This window comes from Peromyscus californicus, unplaced genomic scaffold (genome assembly GCF_007827085.1).
Source record: "Peromyscus californicus insignis strain IS unplaced genomic scaffold, ASM782708v3 Scaffold_7__1_contigs__length_154581171, whole genome shotgun sequence".
Classification (NCBI taxonomy): domain Eukaryota; kingdom Metazoa; phylum Chordata; class Mammalia; order Rodentia; family Cricetidae; genus Peromyscus; species Peromyscus californicus.
The window spans coordinates 9384441-9403468 of NW_026294595.1; the positions used below are offsets into that span (position 1 = coordinate 9384441).

Here is a 19028-nt window from a genome sequence, read left to right on the forward strand (position 1 = left end):
CAGTAGGCCGCGGCAGGCCCTCCTCGCCTCTGCGCGGGACGCTCAGCGCCATCTTTGAACCTGGAACCCACGCCTCACTTCCTCACTTCTTTATACCTGGGAGAGCTGTTCCAGACCCAGACATGGCCTCTAGGAATAGGACAATCCAAAAACCACAGCCTTTTTGTTGTATTGGCTGATATGAATCTTCATATTTTCCTTCTCGGCCTTAAGGACGATGCTGTTACCAGTTCAAAAATGGCGCCGTCAGCCTCACTTCCTCTTGTCGAACTTCCGCTAATGGAGGCAAAGCCGGCGGCGGTCACGTCTCAAGGCGCCGGCGCGAACGGGCGGGGCTGTCGCCATGGCAACACGCGCGTCGCCCGGGCCTTTTCTGCGGGTTGGAAGCGCTGAAGCTGCTACGCTGGCTGCTGGCGGGGCTGGCGGCGCGGCGCGGCCCGGGAGGCCCGCTCCCCTGCAGGACGAGACCCTGGGCGTGGCGTCCGTGCTCTCGCAGTGGAGGGGCGTCCAGGGCATCCACGGGGAGACGGTGAGGGCGCGGGGCCCGCGCTGGGCGGCGCGGGCGGGAGGGCCGGGGCGCAGCGTAGCGTTTTCATTATTTTAATGCAAAAACTAACTCGAGGATGCTTTCACGTTAGACTCTCCCCAGTCTCCGAGGAGAAAAACAACAATAACAAAAAACAAGCACAACAAAACTCTTAGGATTCCACGTTGTTGTTGTTGTTAAGTGACATTTATTTAATTTATGTGAATGTATGGGGCTGTGGAGATCAGAAGATAACTTGACACGAATTATTCTTTCCTTCACGTTGTGGGTCCTGGGAATCCAGCTCATGTTGTCAGGCTTGGCAAAGTGCCTTCCCCTGCCGAGCCATCTCGTCAGCCCAGCACCACGTTTTGAAAGAGTTTTCGTGAATGGTAGTTGTTAGGCATTTTAAACTGACAGTGGTTTTTGGAAAGGTCAGACTGCATCTTAAGGGCTAGCTAAAACGGTTTTCTAGTTATTTGTTTTTCGAGTCTGGGTTTCTCTGTATAGCTCGGACTGCCCTGGAACTCATTCTGTAGGCCAGGCTGGCCTCTGTCTCTGCCTACTGAGTGCTGGCGTGTGCCACCACTGCCCTGCTACAGTGTTCTGGTTTAATAAAAACAAACAAACAAAACAAACCAACAAAAACCATTCAAATAATGAGATCAGGGAGGCCTGATGCTATCTGAGTGTTGGGGTACTGGGGGCTCATCAGCTGAGGACGTGGAGATAGCTGCTCCTGGAGTTTATTTGGGACAATTACAAGGGATACAACTTCATATAAGTCGTAAGTACATTATTATGTCAGGCAGGGGCTGAGGAACTGTTCCGAACTGGACCGTTGAGTTGCAGAGTGGGTCTCACTGAGACATGGCATTTGAGAAGAGACTCAGGAGAGGGAGCACTGGCTGACTGTGGAACTGGGGTCAAAGCACATTTGTTTGAGGCCTTGGGAAGGGCTGGAGAAGACTTGAGGAAAAGGGAGAGTGGTCTGAGGTGAGATCAAAGAGGGTAAGTAGAGGCAGGTGGAATAAGGTCTTGCAGAGAACTCAGTCAGGTTCTTCATCTGAGTGAAATGAGCTTCCTTACAGGAGTGTCTGCTGCAGTGTGTCCCAGAAAGCTGTGCAATGGGCAGCTAGTCTGGCTCCTACCCAGTACCAGTGGTGTCTGTGCTGCCTTGCTTTTGACAATGGGTGTCTCGAGCCCGTCAGTCTCATGCTGTGGTCTGGTCTGGCTTCCAAGGCCTTCTCCATGCCCTGGGACACAAAAACCACTTTCGCTGGAAAGCAAGGGGCTCGGCCAGGTCAGTGTGTACTGAACTGTGTGTACACAGTTCACTGCAGAGAGCCTGGGACTGGCACACTGACCTTGAAAGATGCTCTCAACAGCTCTTGCTTGCTGGGGATTTAGAGTTTAGAAGATTCAAGGTTGGATTTCTTTTTCCTCTTAGAGCAAACCAGAGTGTCATTAGTTTTCTTGTAGATAGCAGTTTAGAGCCCTGCTACATGAAGTGAGAAAGCCTGCACCCTGGAGGGTGTGTCTCCTGATTCCTGGAGGAGATTCTTGAACTTTTGATTATATTTTATTTACTGATTCTGGGAGAGTGTGTATGGGCATGTGTGTGCTTGTGAAAAGTCAGAAGACAGTAGGAGCTGGTTGTTTCTGTCTACCATGTGGGTCCTGTGGATGACACTCAGGGGTCTAGGCTTGGCTGCAAGCACCCCTACCTGCCTTATTAGCTGTGAGGATGTTGCAAGACACAGGAGAAAGTAGTAACTTTTTCTCTAGGTATTGGTGGTTTATGTGAACAATTTGGATTGTCAGAAAAGTGGAAAGCTGCTTGTGGTGGCATACACTTGTAATTCTAGCACTTGGAGAGTGGAAGCAGGGAATCACAGGTTTGCAGCCAGCCCGGGCTCCGTGAGACCTTGTCTCAAAAACAATAAACAGGCTGGAGAGATGGCTCGGCAGTTAAGAGTCCTGGCTGTTTTTCCAGAGGCCTGGGTTTGCCTCCCAGAACCCACATGTTTCTATTCTAACCCCAGTTCCAAGGATCTGACACCCTCTTCTGGCTTCTGCAGGCACCAGGCACATGTGTGGTACACAAACATACATGCTAGGTAAAACGTCCACATGCATAAAAATAAGTAACAGCAACAAAAAGAAATGCTTTCTGCGCTTCCAGAAGACCTGACTTTGGTTTCCAGCGCCCAGGTTGAGCTACTCACAACTGCCTGTATTACAGCTTCAGGGTGTAGCAGGCTTTCTTTTGGATTACCAACCAGCTCCCAAATAAAGACATGGAGACTTAATATTAGTTAGGAATGCTTGGCCTTATCTTATGCTTGTCCCACTAACTCTTTATTGTTTTTGTTTTTGTTTTTTTTTCCAGACAGGGTTTCTCTGTGCAGTCCTGGCTGTCCTGGAACTCACTCTGTAGACCAGGCTGTCCTGGAACTCATAGAGATCCACCTGCCTCTGCCTCTGCCTTCCAAGTGCTGGGATTAAAGGCGTGTGCCACCACTGCCCGGCCCCATTGGCTCTTATAACTTAAACTAACCTGTTTTTTTCATCTATATTTTGCCTCTAGACTTGTTTTTTAACCTTTCTTTCATTCTGTATGTCCTACTCTGTGTCTGGCTGGCCCTGGGTATGTGTCTGTCTGTCTCTGTCTCTGTCTCTGTCTCTGTCTCTCTCTCTCATGTGTCCATGCACGTAATTTAGAAACTTACTTTTGGGGCTCGAGAGCTGACTCAGTGGTAAAGAGCACTGGCTGCTCTTCCAGAGGACCTGGGCTCAATTCCCATCCTCCACACGGCTGCTCACAACCATTTGTAATTCCAGAATTAAAGAACTTTTAAAAACTGAATTTATTTCTGCATTTCCTTTTAATCAACTGTTAAGATGTTTCCAATCAGCCGGGTGGTGGTGGTGGTGCATGCTTTTAGTAGGTGGGTCTCTGAGTTCGAGCCAACCTGCTCTACAGAGTGAGTTCCAGGATAGTAGGACAGCCAGGATTACACAGAGAAGCCCTGTCTGAAAACAAAACAAACACAAAAAGATGTTTCCTTCCTTCCTGTCAGGAAGCCTGTGTCAGTCAGTGCTGTAAGTATCTTTTAACTCTGGCAAATTCCTCTGGAGAAGTTGAACACAGGCATGTGGTAATCCGTGTCTGCGTTTTAGCAGTGGACTAAAAAGAAAGCGTTAATGTCTTATCTCCATTTAAGAAATTAAATGTTCTTTAAATTTTTTTGGGGGGGCGGTTTTCGAGACAGGGTTTCTCTGTGTAGCTTTGTGCCTTTCCTGGAACTCACTCTGTAGACCAGGCTGGCCTCGAACTCAAAAAGATCCGCCTGGCTCTGCCTCCCAAGTACTGGGATTAAAGGCGTGCACCACCACCGTCTGGCCCTGTAAGTATCTTTTAACTCTGGCAAATTCCTCTGGAGAAGTTGAACATGGGCATGTGGTAATATGTGTCTGCATTTTAGCAGTGGACTAAAAAGAAAGCATTAATGTCTTTTCTCCAATTTTGGTTCTTTAATTTTTTTTTTTTTTTTGGGTTTTTCGAGACAGGGTTTCTGTGTGTAGCTTTGTGCCTTTCCTGGAACTCACTATGTAGCCCAGGCTGGCCTCGAACTCACAGAGATCTATCTGGCTCTGCCTCTCAAGGGCTGGAGAGATGGCTCAGAGGTTAAGAGCACCGACTATTCTTCCAGAGGTCCTGAGTTCAATTCCCAGCACCCACATGGTGGCTCACAACCATCTGTAATGAGATGTGGCACCCTCTTCTGTGTACATAATAAATAAATAAAGCTTAAAAAAAAAAAAAGGAGTGCGCTACCACCGCCCGGCTAAAACATTTTTTAATTATTTCATGTGTATGGATGTTGTGTTTATATACCACATGAGACTGTAGTACCCTTAGAGGCCATTAGAAGGCGCCAGGTACCTCTGGGCCTAGAGTTGCAGAGGATTGTGAGCTTTTGTGTGGGTTCAGAGAATTGAACTCGGTTCCTCTGGAAGAGCAGACCATAATGGTTCCTGCACCATTATTATTATTATTATTATTTTTGAGACAGGGTCTCCCATGTACACTTGGCTGGCCTGGAACTCACTTTTTAGTCCTGGCTGGCTTTGCCATCACAGAGATCCCCCTCCTGGTACTAAAGATGTATGCCACCAAAACCAGCTTTTTTCTCAACATAGGCTAATCTGTTTAGAGCAGGAAGGGTTCTGGACATTGGCTTGAGATTGGGTTGGGAATGCATACTCTTCTTAGGGGCTGGGCCTTGTTCCCTAGTGGCGTGTGTTAGAGTCCTTCTGGAAGGTACAATTGCTTCTGTGAAAGCACAGTGTTACTACCCTGGTGGCCTTTAGAATGCAGGTACCCGTGCAGTTGGAGCCACTGGGACAGGATGCTTGGAGAGTTTAACACATGTGCACATTGCCTGCAGCCTGCTGTGACCCTGGACAGCAGGTATGTAGTGTGACCTGGGAATCTGGTTTTATGGATCGCAATGCTGAGCCATCAGTAGTTAATAACTACTTCGCTCAGCCTGCTGTCAAAGTACCAGAGGTCTGTCTTATCAGAGTGTGGGTTAGTAGCCAGATGTGGTAGTCTGGTTTCATGGTGGGGTGGAGTCAGGTATTCAGGGCCAGCCTTGGCTACCTGAAGAGTTGTAGGTTAGCCTGGACTATATGAGCTCTGTTTCAAAATATTGTAGCCTGGTGGTGGCGCACATTTTTAATCCCAGTACTCAGGAGGCAGAGGCAGGTGGATCTTTGTGAGTTTGAGGCCAGCCTGGTCTATGGAGAAAGATCCAGGATCCAGGAAAGGCACAAAGCTACACAGAGAAACCCTGTCTTGAAAAACTAAAAAAAAAAAAAAAAAAAAATGTAAAAAAGAATAGTGGTAAAATATATATGTAAGCCGGGTGGTGGTGATGCATGCCTTTAATCCTAGCACACGGATCTCTGTGAGTTCAGGCCAGCCTGGTCTACAGAGTGAATTCCAAGACAGCCAGGGCTACACAGATAGACTCTATCTCATAAAACCAAACCAAACAAAAAAACCAAACCAAACTAACAACAACAAAAAAACCACGTAACAAGTGGACCGGAGAGGTTATGGCTCAGCGGTTAGGAGCACTTGTTGCTCTCTGTCCACACAGCAGCTCACAGCAGACCTGGACTCTAGCTCCAAGGCAACTGTTGCCTCCTGGCTCCTGGACACTATGCACATACATGCATACAGGCAAAACACATATGCATATGTAAATAAGTCTTTAAAAAACACATGTAACATGTTTTTGAGACTAGATCTTGGTATTTTGCCCAGGCTGTCCCAAACTCCTGGGTTAGCTGGCTACTCCATTATGATCTTTTATTTTCATTTTGTGTGTTTATTTTTACATTGTGTGTGTGTGGGGCGGGGGTGGGTGATACTAGTGTAAACACCACAGCTCACATGTGGAGGTCACAGGACTGTAGGACTGTGGGAGTCAGTTCTCTCCTTCCATTATGTAGGTCCAGGCAGTCAGGCCCCGTGGGGAGCACCTTTACCTGTCGCCATTTTGCTGGTCCCCACCCTGCTCCTTTTGTTTGTTTCCTTGTTTTTTATTTTTCAAGACATTGTTACTCTGTGTAGACCAGGCTGGCATCAAACTCAGATCCACCTGCCTCTGCCTCCCAAGTGCTGGGATTAAAGGCGTGGGCCACCACCACCACCACCACCACCACCACCACGCGGCCCCACCTTGTTCTTTTTTTTTTTTTTTTTTTTGGTTTTTCGAGACAGGGTTTCTCTGTGTAGCTTTGCGCCTTTCCTGGAACTCACTTGGTAGTCCAGGCTGGCCTCGAACTCACAGAGATCCGCCTGGCTCTGCCTCCCGAGTGCTGGGATTAAAGGCGTGCGCCACCACCGCCCGGCCCCACCTTGTTCTTTTAAAGTGTGCGTTCAGTTCCATTTAGGTGCAGGCTGGCAGCTCCAGGACTTTTTTCTCCTTAGTGGACACTGAGCTAGCTCCTTGAGGGAGGGAGGAGGGAGGAAAGGGCCCTGTGTGCTTTCCTACCTCCTACAGGAACCCAGGAAGTATGAGTGAGCAGTTTTTATCTTTCCATCCCATGGACTGTGGGGTGGACTTCTGCCACCTGAGTGAGCTTCTGGGGTCTCCTCCCCTGGCCGGCTGGGGCTTGGCTTGTGTTTCATGGCACATGGCGCCCCCTGCTGGAGCCTGTGCCCTTAAGTAAATCCGTGGCGCATGCTCTTGGTCCCACTGCCTTAGTGCTGGGATGACAGGCATGCTACTGTGCCTGGAACCCTCCTCTCTGCTTTGAGACACTGTTGCTCAAGCTCATCTCAAACTCATGAGAATCCTCCTGCCTCCACCTCCTAAGTGCTGGGATGACAGGTGTGCGGTGCTTTTTTGTTTCTAGACCCTCCTTAAGGCAGTGTGAAGAGACTGACTAACCAGAAGTCGTAGCAGTTACCACAGATCTGCTCCCAACCTGGCCAAGGAAGGGCGCTTCCTGGGGTCAGGTCTTTTGAGTAGCCCTGTGCTGCAGAAGCACTCAGAGCCGAGTTTCAGCCTGGGAAACTCGGGTCACCTGGTAGAATCCTTGTCTAGTATGCAGGAAGCTGGGCATTTAATCCCCACTACTGAGTAAGCTGGGTGTGGGAACATACCTGTAACCCCAGGAAAACAGGGCGCTCCCAAGTTCAAGGTCATCTCCAGTTACAGGGTGAGTTTGAGCCCCTGGAAGTGGAGGAGGCTGCACATACTCGAGACACACACACACACACACACACACACACACACACACACACACACACACCAAGTTCCTGCCCGGAAGGGAGGCTGGATCTGGCTGCTGGCTCGGCTGCTGAGTGCCCTTAGAGGTCTGCGTGTCCTTCACCCTGGGTCGATAGGTGGGGGCCTGCTGTACTGCCGTCACCGCGAGTGTCTACCAGGTGTTCACACGAGGCTCTCTGGTGGGCTCTTATACATTGTCAAGACCAGGGGCTTAGATGGGATCAGAAAAGAGGGTGAAGGGGCTGAGTGCGTGGCCCTGGGCTTCATCTCAGGACCACAAAAATAAGTATGCCAGGCAGCAGTGGCACACACTGTGAGTTCAAGCCCAGCCTGGTCTACTAGATGACAAAGTGAGTTCCAGGACAGCCAGGGCTGTTACAAAGAGAAACCCTGTCTGGAAAAACAAACAAAAAAAAGAGAGACAGGGTTTCTCTGTGTAGCCCTGATTGTCCTGGGACTCACTCTGTAGCCCATGCTGGCCTCAAATTAAGAGAGATCTGACTGCCTCTGCCTGCCAGGTGCTGAGATTAAAGGTATGTGCCACCACTGCCCAGCACAAACAAAAAATTTTAAATTAAGTCTCATGCTTCCCGGGCTGGTTTATACTTGCCATGTAGCCAAGGATGAACTTTCGAACCCCCTGCCTCCATGTGCCACATGGTAGGATTGCAGGTGTGAGTGATTGTCTTAGGATTTTTATTGCTGTGAAGAGAAACTAGGACCTCAGTAACTCTCATGAAAACATTTAATTGAGGTGGTGGCTTCCAGTTTCAGAGGCCTAGCCCATCATCTTCATGGCAGGGAGCATGGCGGCTGGGAAGGCGCCTGTGGAACTCTACATCTGATTCAGAGGCAGCAGGAAGTGAACTGTCTCACAGGGTGTGGATTGAGCAGATATGAGGCTGCAAAGTCCACCCCCACAGTGACCCACTTCCTCCAACAAGGCCACACCTCCCAGTAGTGCCCCTTCCCTCTGGGGGTCATTTTCTTTCAAACCTCCACTGTCTTTGTGTCGGTTTAGGTGGCATCTTTTTTTGTTTTTTAGACAGGGTAGCCCTGGATGTCCTGGAGCTTGCTACGCAGACCAGGTTGGCCTGGAACTCACAGAGCTCTTTCTGCCTCTGCCTCAGCTTCTGTCTCCTGCATCCTGGAATTACGGGGTTGCACCACCACACCAGGCTGACCAGATGTTTTCAGCTGGAAGCTTTGGCTTTGTCCACCTGTGTTGATGTCATTGACTTTCCCACCTTGCTCTAGGGCTAGAATCGCTTGACTTGCCTGTGGTCAGGCTGTCGGAGGCCGTGGAGGAGCTGATGCCCTCATGGTCTGCCCTGAGTGCTGTCCAGGCAAGGTATGAGGCTGTTTCCCTGAACCATCAGGACATTTACTCTGTCAAGCCAACTTCCAGGAGTGATTAACTAGTGATAGTCGAGCCAGCCCCGAGATCTTTAGAGCAGTGGTTCTCAACTTTCCTAACGCTGTGACCCTATAATAGTAGTTCTCACGTTGTGCTGACCCCCAACCATAACATTATTTTCATTGCTACTTCGTAACTGTAATTTTGCTGCTGTTATGAATCATAATGTAAATATCTGACCTGCATCCCCAAAGGGGTTGTGACCCACAGTGTTAGAACCACTGCTTTAGAATGTGCTGCGTGCCCAGACACCTGTCCCCAGCCCCTGTGCTGGTCAATCCTGACTATAAGTAGCAGACACCGACCCAAACCAGCTCATGGCAGACTCCTTGTAGTGTGTCTCAAGACCTCCCCATGGAACATGCAGCTGATTCTGAGAGGCAGAACTGGAATCCACCATCATTATTATTTTGTGGCCATGTGTGTGCAAGCTTATGTACATGTGTGGAGGCCAGAGGAGCCTTGCAAGCTCTGAGACCACAGGTAGGAGCTGCCAGGGTTGCTTGGCTCCAGCCTCTACCTGAGGCTTTGCTTGGGCTCCCTGGACTGGTTCCAGCAGCCTCCACACGGGCTCCTGATTTTCCCTTATACTTGAGTCTGAAGGGGCTGGCAAGGCCTTCTCCGTGTCCCGTGAGCCTAGCTGTCGAGCTGACCCCCTCAGGCCTCTGCCAGAGCCAAGCACTGTTGTACTGGGGCCTTCTGTTTTGATTTGTGTTCTCCATTTATGTGCTTGGCACCAAGGGTCCTGCCTGTGGTCTTTCCCGCTGTCTGGCAGGTAGTAGCAGGTCAGGGCGTGTTTACATCTGCTCCCCAAACACTGGGTGAAGTGCTGGCCATGTGGAAATGGTAAGGGAGGCCTGTGCTGGAGGGTCGCCCTGTTTGCCAACTGGGAGTTTGGGGCAGGTGTGGAGTTGATAAAACAGACAGCTGGCTGCCCATGTCCCTTGTCGCTGGGAGAGGCATTGCACCAGGTCCCAGGGCCTTGTGGTCCTGGAGGGGCTTCGTGTGCAGAGCTTTGGTGGGGGCAGTGGTCTGGGCCTCACTCCCACGAGCCTCTTGGTAAAGACAAGGTGATAAAGGTGGCCACACCTTTGGTCTTTTGCCTGTCCCCATGCCCACTGAAGTAGGGATGGGGCCTGTGCAGAGGTCGCGGGAGCGTCATAGGAGTAGCGGTTGCCTTCTGCCCACTGACTTGTCACGGATGCCTGTCTGAGAGAAAGGGACCTGTTCTGGTTAGTTTTTGTTGTTTTGTTAACTTGACAATGTAGCGTCGTCTGCGAGGAGGGAACATCAGTTGCTGAAATGCCTGCGTCACATTGGTCTGCAGGCATGTCTGTGGGGCATTTTCTTGATTAAAGATTGTTATGGGAGGGCCCAGCCACCGTGGGTGGTACCACTCTCACAGGTGGTCCTGGCTTGTAGAAGATAAGTGACTAGATTCTTCTGTGGCCTCTACTTAAGTTCCTGTCTCCAGGTTCCTACCTTAAGTTTTCCTGCCTTGACTTCCTTTGATGGTTGTGGTAGTTTGAATGTAATTGGCCCCCATAATCCCATAACCCCATAATCTCATAGGGAGTGGCACTGTTAGGGGTGTGGCTTAGTTGGAGTGGGTGTGGCTTAGTTGGAGTGGGTGTGGCCCACTGTCACTGTGGGAGTGGGCTTCCAGGTTTCATATACTCAGGATACCACCCAGTGAGTCAGTTGATTTCCTGTTGCCTGCAAGATGTAGCACTCAGCTCCAGCACCACCTCTGCCTACACGCCTGCCTCCATGCTCCCTGCCATGGTGATAATTGACTGAACCTCTGAAACTGTAAGCCAGCCCCCTCAACTAAACGTTTTCTTTAAGAGTTGTCATGGTCCTGGTGTCTCTTCACAGCAATAGAAACCCTAAGACAGTGATGGAGTTTTAACTGTAAATAAACCCTTTTCTCCTCAAGTTGGTTAGTCAGTGTAGCAACAGAGAACAGCCTTGGGCAGTAGACCAGTCTGGATTCGAACTCACAGAGATCAGTCTGCCTCAGCCTCCCCAGTGCTGGGATTAAAGATGTGCACCACCACATTCAGCATGCAGTATGTGCTCTCAACCACTGAGCCATCTCTCTAGGAAACCCCCCTCCCCCAACTGTTTTTTAAAAGTAATTTTGTGTGTGTGTTTGTGCCGATATTCGTGCAAGTCTGAGGGCAACTTTCAGGAGTCGGTTCTCCGGTTCTCTCTTTCCACTGTGTGGGTTCTGGGAATCAAACCCAGGTCACTGAACTTGGCAGCAAGTGTCTTTACCCATGGAGTCATTTCATTGGCCCCTGACCCTGGTTTTAATCTCCTTTCAGAAAAGTTGCCAGACAGCCAGCATTGCCACAGCAGAGGCGTCTGCCCAGGCCCAGACACATGCCGACGCCCAGGTGCAGACAGAGGCCCCTGAGCCGGTGGCCATGGTGCCTGTTTCCCAGCACGACACTCTCAGGCTCGCAGCCTTTCTCCGGAGGGTGGAGGTCATGGTCATCCGGGAGCTGAACAGCAACTGGCAGAGCCACGCCTTCGATGGCTACGAGGTGAACTGGACAGAGCCGCAGCAGACGGTAAGGCTGCTCTGGGTGGTGCCGGCCCTGAGGCCCCAAGGCCTCTTTAGATCTTCTTCCTTTTGCTCCACCCAGTGACAGCACAGCCAGTACACCAGGTACAGAGGGTGTGGGGAGGAGAGGGGAAGCCTGTGACCATAATGAAAGCAAGTGGCTGAAGAGGTGTGGGGTTTGCCCCAGGGCAGCCTGCCACTAGGTACCACCCTAGGGGACGAGCTGCTGGGGTCTCTCCTCAGGTCAACTGGATTACTGTTATCTTCTCTTCATAGATGAGGCTTGGAGAGGCTTGCCTGGGGGCTGCACAGCTCTGAATTACCTGAGCTGGAACCTGACCCCTGGACTGTGTGCTAAAGGCACCAGCATGTCTTGACATTCTGCTTCCCAGGCACAGTTGCAAGCTGTCCCCAGTGGACCTGGGTGTGCAGCTGGGTGACAGCTGAAGTGTCAAGTGTGACTAAACGATGGGGTTGGTCTCCTTGTTTATAGTGGCCTCAGGTTACCTCACTTCTCCCAGCTCTGTTCTCAGTGTAACAATTGAGAGATTTGGGTTTTTCAAGTTTTTTTTTTTTTTTTCTTTCAGAGCTGAGGACCGAACCCAGGGCCTTGTGCTTGCTAGGCAAGTGCTCTACTACTGAGCTAAATCCCCAACCCCTCAAGGTTTTGAAAACAGGGTTTCTTTGTGTAACAGCCCTGGCTGTCCTAGAACTTACTCTGTAGACCAGGCTGGCCTCGAACTCACAGAGATCCACCTGCCTCTGACTCCAGAGAGTTGGGACTAAAGGTGTGCGCCACCGCCAGGCTGTGATCTTTCATTTTGGTTCTACACATTGAAACCAGGGCCTTGTGCATGCTGAGTGCACACTCTACCACTGAGCCCCACCTCAGCCATACATGCATATATATCTACTTGTCTGTCTATCTATCTATCTATCTATCTATCTATCTATCTATCTATCTATCTGTCTATCTATCTATGGACAGGGTCTGATGTAGCCAGCTATCAGTCTGTTTGTCTGTCTGTCCATCTGTCCGTCCATCCATTCATCTAATCTGTGTGTTGGAGGATGACCTTGACTCTGACTCCTGCCTCTCCAAGTGCTGAGGTGGTAGGAAGTGTTAGGGATTGAACCCAGGAATCAAAAATCAGGAACACGCCAGGCGGTGGTGGTACACACCTTTAATCCCAGTACTCGGGAGGCAGAGACAGGCGGATCTCTGTGAGTTCGAGGCCAGCCTGGTCTACAGAGCTAGTTCTAGGACAGCCAGGACTACACAGAGAAACCCTGTCTCGAAAAGCCAATAAATAAATAAGTAAACAAATGAAAATAAAAATCAAGAACATTTCTTGCCCACCATGGTGGTACATATTTATTGTCCCAGAACTGAGGAGGCTGGGAACTCTGCCTCAGAAGAAACCGAGCCGTTTAAAAAGGTTTACATGATGACATAGAAGCCTTTACTGTTTTGTTTCTTTTCTGGCTGTCCTAGAAGGTGCTTTGTAGCCCAGGCTGTCTCAAACTCACAGATATCTGCCTGCCTCTGCCCTGTGAGTGCTGGGATTAAAGGTGTGCACTGCCACTGATGCCGCCGCCGCCGCCGCCGCCGCCGCCGCCGCCGCCGCCACCCAGCCTTGTTTTGTTTCTTGCTCAGATTGCTCAGAGTCCAGGCTGCCACTCCTCCTGTGAGTGTGACAGTCACCCATGTGTGCCACCTGGCTGTAGGGTGTGCTTTTTTTTTTTTTTTAAGATTTATTTATTTTTATGTATACAGTTCTCTGTCTGCCTGTTTGCCAGAAGAGGGCACCAGATCTCATTACAGATGGTTGTGAGCCACCATGTGGTTGCTGGGAATTGAACTCTCTGGAAGAGCAGCGTTTGCTCTCAATTACTGAGCCATCTCTCCAGTCCAGATGTCTGTCTGTCTGTCTGTCTGTCTCTCTCTGCCTGTGGGTATGTGCACGTGAGAGTATGGTGCCCATGGAGGTTAGAAAGGGTGTCATCTTTTAGAGTCGGAGTTACAGGCTGTTTTAGGTTACCTGATGTAGTTGCTGGGAATTGAACTCAGGTCCTCTGGAAGAGCAGTACATATGCTTAATCTTTAGCCATGGTTTATTTATTTTTTTTCCTTTTGAGATAGGGTTTCACTGTGTAGCCCTGGCTGGCATAGAACTCATTATAGGGACCATGCTGATCTCGAACTTGGAGAGATTCCCCACTTCTATCTCCAGAGATGTGCATCACCATGACCAGTTACAGTTTGCCTCTAAGTGTTAATCTTATAACTTAAAGTGCCCAGGTGACAATGCATATAGGCTCATGATTTTCCCCAAGTAAAGGAGTTCAGGGCAGCAGGTCCCAGGTCAAGGAGCCGCATGTGACAGACCCATGCTTTCCTCAGGAGTCTCCTGCCTTGGCCTTGTCCCTAACCATTTTCTTGAAGGCATCTCTGCAGTGGGTGACTCTTCATCGGCAGCCACGTGACAGGCTCATCTGCACTCACTGGCTTGCATCCTCGGCTTGCCCGGCAGGCTGCCTTGACGATGGCCAGGTCTCTGGAGGCTGTGCCTTGCTTTACTCTCATTTTACTTTGTGTTTTGGTTTACTTATTTATTTTTGACAGCTTAAGCAGAAGTTATTTAGCAAAGCAAATGTTCCAAAAACATATTGGAGTGGGCTGCCCCAAGGCAGAGTGTCTTTTTTATTTCAAAAACAAAGAACAGCAGGGTCTCACTGTGTAGCTCTGGCTAGTCTGGAACTTACCATGCAGACCAGGCTGGCCTTGAACTCAGAGATTCACCTGCCTATATAGCCCAGGCTGGCCTCAAAGTCTTGGCACTCCACCTTCCTCAGCCTCCTGGGTATTGGCATTGCAGGCATGCCTCACCACACTAGCGGGCCGTACTCCTTGGGTCTCTGTCATGAGTGGGACTGCTGCTGTGTGGCCTTTGGGGGTCCGTCAGCATTCTCACAGCCGTGTGCATCAGTGGCAGTGGACGTGTATTCCTGAAGGCTTGTCTGCAGGACTGGGCTCTTGCCTTGGGCCAATCATGAGATTGGGAGGTGTGGAGCTTTACACCTGAGTTTTGGTTCTCAGCTACTAAGGCCTACCCCCCCCCCTTCCCGCCACTTCAACCCCCCCCCCCCCCATCTGTTGGGACTGTGACCATCTCTTTTGCTTCTCCCACCTGCTGGGAAAAAGACTCCAAATCAAGACTGCAAGATTTGGGGAGACAGGGTGTGGAGCCAGACATGTTGGCCCACATCTGTAATCCTCGCACCATGAAACTGAAGCAGGATTGCCATGAGTGTGAGGCTAGCCTGGGTTATCTATTGAGACTCCCCTCCTAGTGTGTCCATAATAAAATGGGCATGCTAGCCTTGCTTAGGTGTGTAGGCCGCTGGAGTTTAATGTCGTCCTGTGTGCAGCTGCTGCCCATGTGCTGAGCCCTGAGACCCTGGCTTGCAGCCTGCATCCACTGCACTTCTCAGGCACCTTCCAAGGCTCTGGAAGTGCCTGCACTACACGGATGGCAGGTGAAGGCTATTTTCTGTCTTTGGGGGTGGGGGCGATGTGGAGACAGGGTCCTGTTAGGGAGCCAGCCTGGTACTCACTCTGTAGTTCAAGCTGGCCTAGAACTCATGCAGTCCTCCTGCCTCCGCCTCCCAAGTGCTGGGGTTGTAATGATGAACCCCATGCCTGGAGTCGTCTACATCATCCTTCGGGCTGACCAGTGGGTGTGGGCAGCTGTAGGCCTCAGTCTGCCTAGGCTTGGTGTGATTTCCTATGCTGCCTTGAGACTACCTACTAGTCCAGTGGTTCTCACCCTTCCTAGTACTGTGACCCTTTAATAGAGTTCCTCATGGTGTGGTGACCCCCAACCATAAGATTAGTTTCGTTACTACTTCATAACTGTCGATATGAATTGTAATGTAAATATTTGTGTTTTCCAATGGTCTTAGGTCATTTGACCCCCCAAAAAGGTCGTGACTCACAGGTTGAGAACCACTTACTAGATGGTTTTAGTGCTTAGGGCTAGGATTGTCCTGTCTCTGTAGGTGTCCTGTCTGCACACCCTGGTCTACCCCCCAGCCCAAGGGCAAGGTCTGCATGTGACCCGGCATTTCCTGGAACTCCACAGGCTCTGTGCTGGCCTGTGCTTATGGTCGGTGAGTGACAGCTGGGGTGTTTGGGAAAAAATGGAGATCCTAAGACTTGTTTGGACCTGTTTCATTAGCTTCAGGGTAAAGGATTAGGTAAAGAGCAAGGGAGGGGCTGAGAGTCCATGCCTCAAGGCCACCTTCCCACCTGGCCGTGCGCTCATGTTGGCCACCAGCCACTACTCTGGTGTCTCTTGCTGGATGCTCCGTGGTCCCACCAATGCAGAGATACACACTTGCGGTCTGAGAACCCTTTTCCCTACCATAGGGTCTCACTATGTAGCTTAGGATGGCATTGGTCTCTTTGACTCAGTGCTGGAATTACAAATGTGCTCTGCTTACAGTGGGCTATTGATGGCCCAGCTCAAAGGCAGAGTCCGCATGTGACTAGCATTTTCTGTTCCACCTGGGGTGTACGGACAGGACACCTGCAGTGACATCATGCCTGGCTTGGGAACTCTTTTCTAGGGAGCCTTGTGCTCTTTTGAGTGCCACAGAGGAACCTGTGCATACACCCATAGTACAGTCTGGGTATGAAGGGGGCACAGGCTAATTTTTGCAGGGGTTAGCGGGGCAGAGATGGAGGAAGTGCTGGGAGCCCTGGAGGTCACTCAGGCATGTCCTCATGCAGGCTAGACGATGGGGACTGGAGCACGCTCAAGTCTTATGTGTGTACCTGGAACCTGGACCGCCAAGGCCTGAACCCCCAGCAGCCATCAGTAGTGGTGGAGGTGTCTAGTGGTGTCATGTGCCTGGCCTTCCATCCCACGCAGCCCTCACACATTGCAGGTAAGTGCCTAGCCTCCCAGCCTCCGCTCTTCCCAAGGTTCTGCTTCCCACCCAGCTACAGGCACCAGGAAGCCTTTGGCTGGCCTGTCAGCTGCTGGCCAGGGCAGGCCACTTGGGAGTCAGTGAGGTTGCCCTGGCCCTCTGGCTTGTCTGTAGCTGGGGGATAATCTGCCCTTGTGGACCTGTGAGCGGGTGGAGCTTAGAGGAAGGAGTCATTTGGAAGGGGCCGAGTCTGGCTGTTGAAGAAGCAGGATGAGAAAAGCTGGATAAAGAGGTGGTCTACTCAGTGTTGACAGCAGATGTGCCTGCTGGAGGGGTGGGGTGCTGGGCACGGGCCTCAGCTTTCTGTGGGGAGTGGCCCCCAAGGTGCAGCAAGGAGGGACTGAGTTTGAGCCCCAGGAAATCCTCAGCAGAGGCCTTTGTTCTGACTACATGGCATGGAGGAGTTGCTGGGTGTGGCTGAGCCGATGCCCAGACCCTGCTTACCCTCCCAGGGGGGCTGTATAGCGGTGAAGTGCTGGTGTGGGACATGGGCCGACCCGAGGACCCACTGCTGTGGCGCACAGGTCTGACTGACGACACCCACACAGACCCTGTGTATCAGGTCAGGAGGCTGATGGGGGGAGCAGGAGGTCACTTCCACACCCTTGGAGGGGGGTGATGGCATCAGCTGCTTCAGGGAGTTGGTGGTTGGACAGCTGCCTGGGCATTCTTGGAGTACCAGTCTGAGCCAGCTCTCCCCCTGGTTGCTCTCTAGGGCACAGGGCTTTTCTCCAGCCTCCTTCCTGCACAGGTGGCCTGCGCCAGCCTTCCTGGGTGCTGGCACGGTGGCCTGGAGGAAGGACTTGAGAAGCCTGTGCCGCCCCTGGCTCTGAGGGACAGCTGGGGGGAGGCGACACTGGGAATGGTCCCCTCTCCCCTGCCCCATGCTTTGTGATCTCAGGTGCTGTGGTTGCCTGAACCCCGGCACAGCCACCGCTTCCAGGTGCTGAGTGCGGCCACGGATGGGAGGGTGCTGCTCTGGAGGGGCAGCGGGGCGGGCCAGCTGCGGCTCTCCAAGGGCTTTGCTCTGGCCGTGCAGCAGCTGCCGAGGAGCACCAAACTCAAGAAGGTAAGGACATGGGCCCAAGGACAGTGGGCTGTGGGCACCTGTCTGTGCTCTTCCCTCTGCCCACTGGCTGTTTACGGTCACTGCCGTTTTTCCACAGCCACCCCGTGGAGAGACTGAGGTGGGGGTGACATCAGTGGCCTTCTCCAGCTTCGACTCCAGCCTTTTCGTTCTGGGCACAGAAGGTGGCTTCCCCCTCAAGTGTTCCCTGGCGGCAGAGGCAGCTGCGCTCACTCGGACGGCCAGCTCTGTGCCCCTCAGGGCCCCCGTGCAGTTCACGTTCTTTCCTCATGGTGGCCCCGTGTACTCTGTGAGCTGTTCCCCCTTCCACAGGTAGGGCAGCCTGGGCTCACTGCTCAGGCACAGGGAAGGCTACCCTGCCCAGAGTTTTTCAACACCAGCATTCTGGTTCTTTGGACTTGGATGGTGGTGGGTCCTGGGGCCCGACTCCTTTCTTAACAACTCATCTCAGACGTGGAGGCCAAGGGAATTTTCCACAGGCAGACAGCCCAGGAGGTGCTTCTCTCTCTGCACTGTCTAGGAATCTCTTCCTGAGTGCCGGGACCGACGGCCACGTCCACCTGTACTCCATGCTGCAGGCCCAGCCTCTCACCTCCCTGCAGCTCTCTCACAAGTACCTGTTTGCCGTGCGCTGGTCCCCTGTGCGGCCCTTGGTGTTTGCTGCTGCTTCTGGGGAAGGTGGGCAAGAGCCACACAGCCTGTATAAGTCATGGGATGAGGACGGCTTTTATCCAGGCCACTGGCGCCCACCGCAGGGCACACGGGAAAAGTGCATGCCACAGCCTCTCCCAGCTGCGGTTCCTAGTTTCTGAACCTTTCTCCCTGCAGGTGATGTACAACTGTTTGACCTCCAGAAAAGCTCCCAGAAACCCACAGTTTCCATAACACAAACCCAAGATGGAAGTCCTGTCTACTGTCTGGAGTTCAACAGCCAGCAGACTCAGCTCCTGGCTGCTGGTGATGCCAAGGGCATGGTAAAGGTGTGGCAGCTGAGTACAGCCTTCACAGAACAAGGGCCCAGGGAAACGGAGGACCTGGACCAACTGGAAGCCGAAGTAGCTACCTGAGGGCCACAAGGAGCAGCAGGGGTGGGGTATCCCTCCAGGAAGGGACTTGGCTGTGTGCTAACTAAGCCGGATAAAGAGGAACAAAGGCTTTTAGGGGGAGAACTGAGTCCTTTATTTGTCTTTTACATGAAAACAGAATCGGGGAAGGGAGGAAGAGAGAACAAGATGAGCCAGCTGCTTTGATTTTAAGTGGGAATGAGGGCAGCTGGCTCAAACAAGGGTTTGGGTCCCACAGCAACCTGGTGATTGTGATTGGACTGTAAGCAGTTTACTGAAGCACCGTTTTCTACGAAGTCTTACCCCAAGCTAAGCAGGCCTATGGCTACACTGGAAAGTAACACTGTTTGGATATTAGGAAGTGACATGCAGCAGGGGACACAAGGCAAGCAGTGTGGGTCAGGCTCACCTACGGGGAGCCATGGATCAATTCACAAAGAGGGAGCGGGTGAACTCGACGTAGTCGAAGGCGGTGGGGAGTTCACGGCCTTTGCCATCCACATAGGGCTTCATGTGGGAGACGCAATAGTCGGCTTGTTCCCGGGTCAGGTTCTG

General features: G+C 51.6%; 2 protein-coding genes across 6 annotated transcripts in view; one reads left to right on the forward strand and one right to left on the reverse strand.

Moving 5' to 3' along the window:
- The first annotated feature begins 328 nt into the window (after window positions 1-328).
- Dync2i2 (dynein 2 intermediate chain 2) lies at window positions 329-18569 on the forward strand. Its single transcript, XM_052725646.1, is given in 10 exon segments — window positions 329-529; window positions 11086-11334; window positions 15390-15449; window positions 15451-15500; window positions 16123-16280; window positions 16775-16884; window positions 17224-17391; window positions 17489-17721; window positions 17930-18087; window positions 18238-18569. Coding segments are annotated over 10 exon segments (1611 nt in total). The 5' UTR covers window positions 329-343; the 3' UTR covers window positions 18477-18569.
- Sptan1 (spectrin alpha, non-erythrocytic 1) overlaps window positions 18565-19028 on the reverse strand; it is a 65668-nt gene continuing 65204 nt past the window's right edge. For all 5 annotated transcript variants that reach the window (XM_052725642.1, XM_052725645.1, XM_052725643.1 and 2 more), the window contains one exon: window positions 18565-19025. In XM_052725642.1, the coding sequence (XP_052581602.1) occupies window positions 18900-19025 (126 nt within the window). In that variant the 3' untranslated portion in view covers window positions 18565-18899. The remainder of the gene's footprint in view (window positions 19026-19028) is intronic.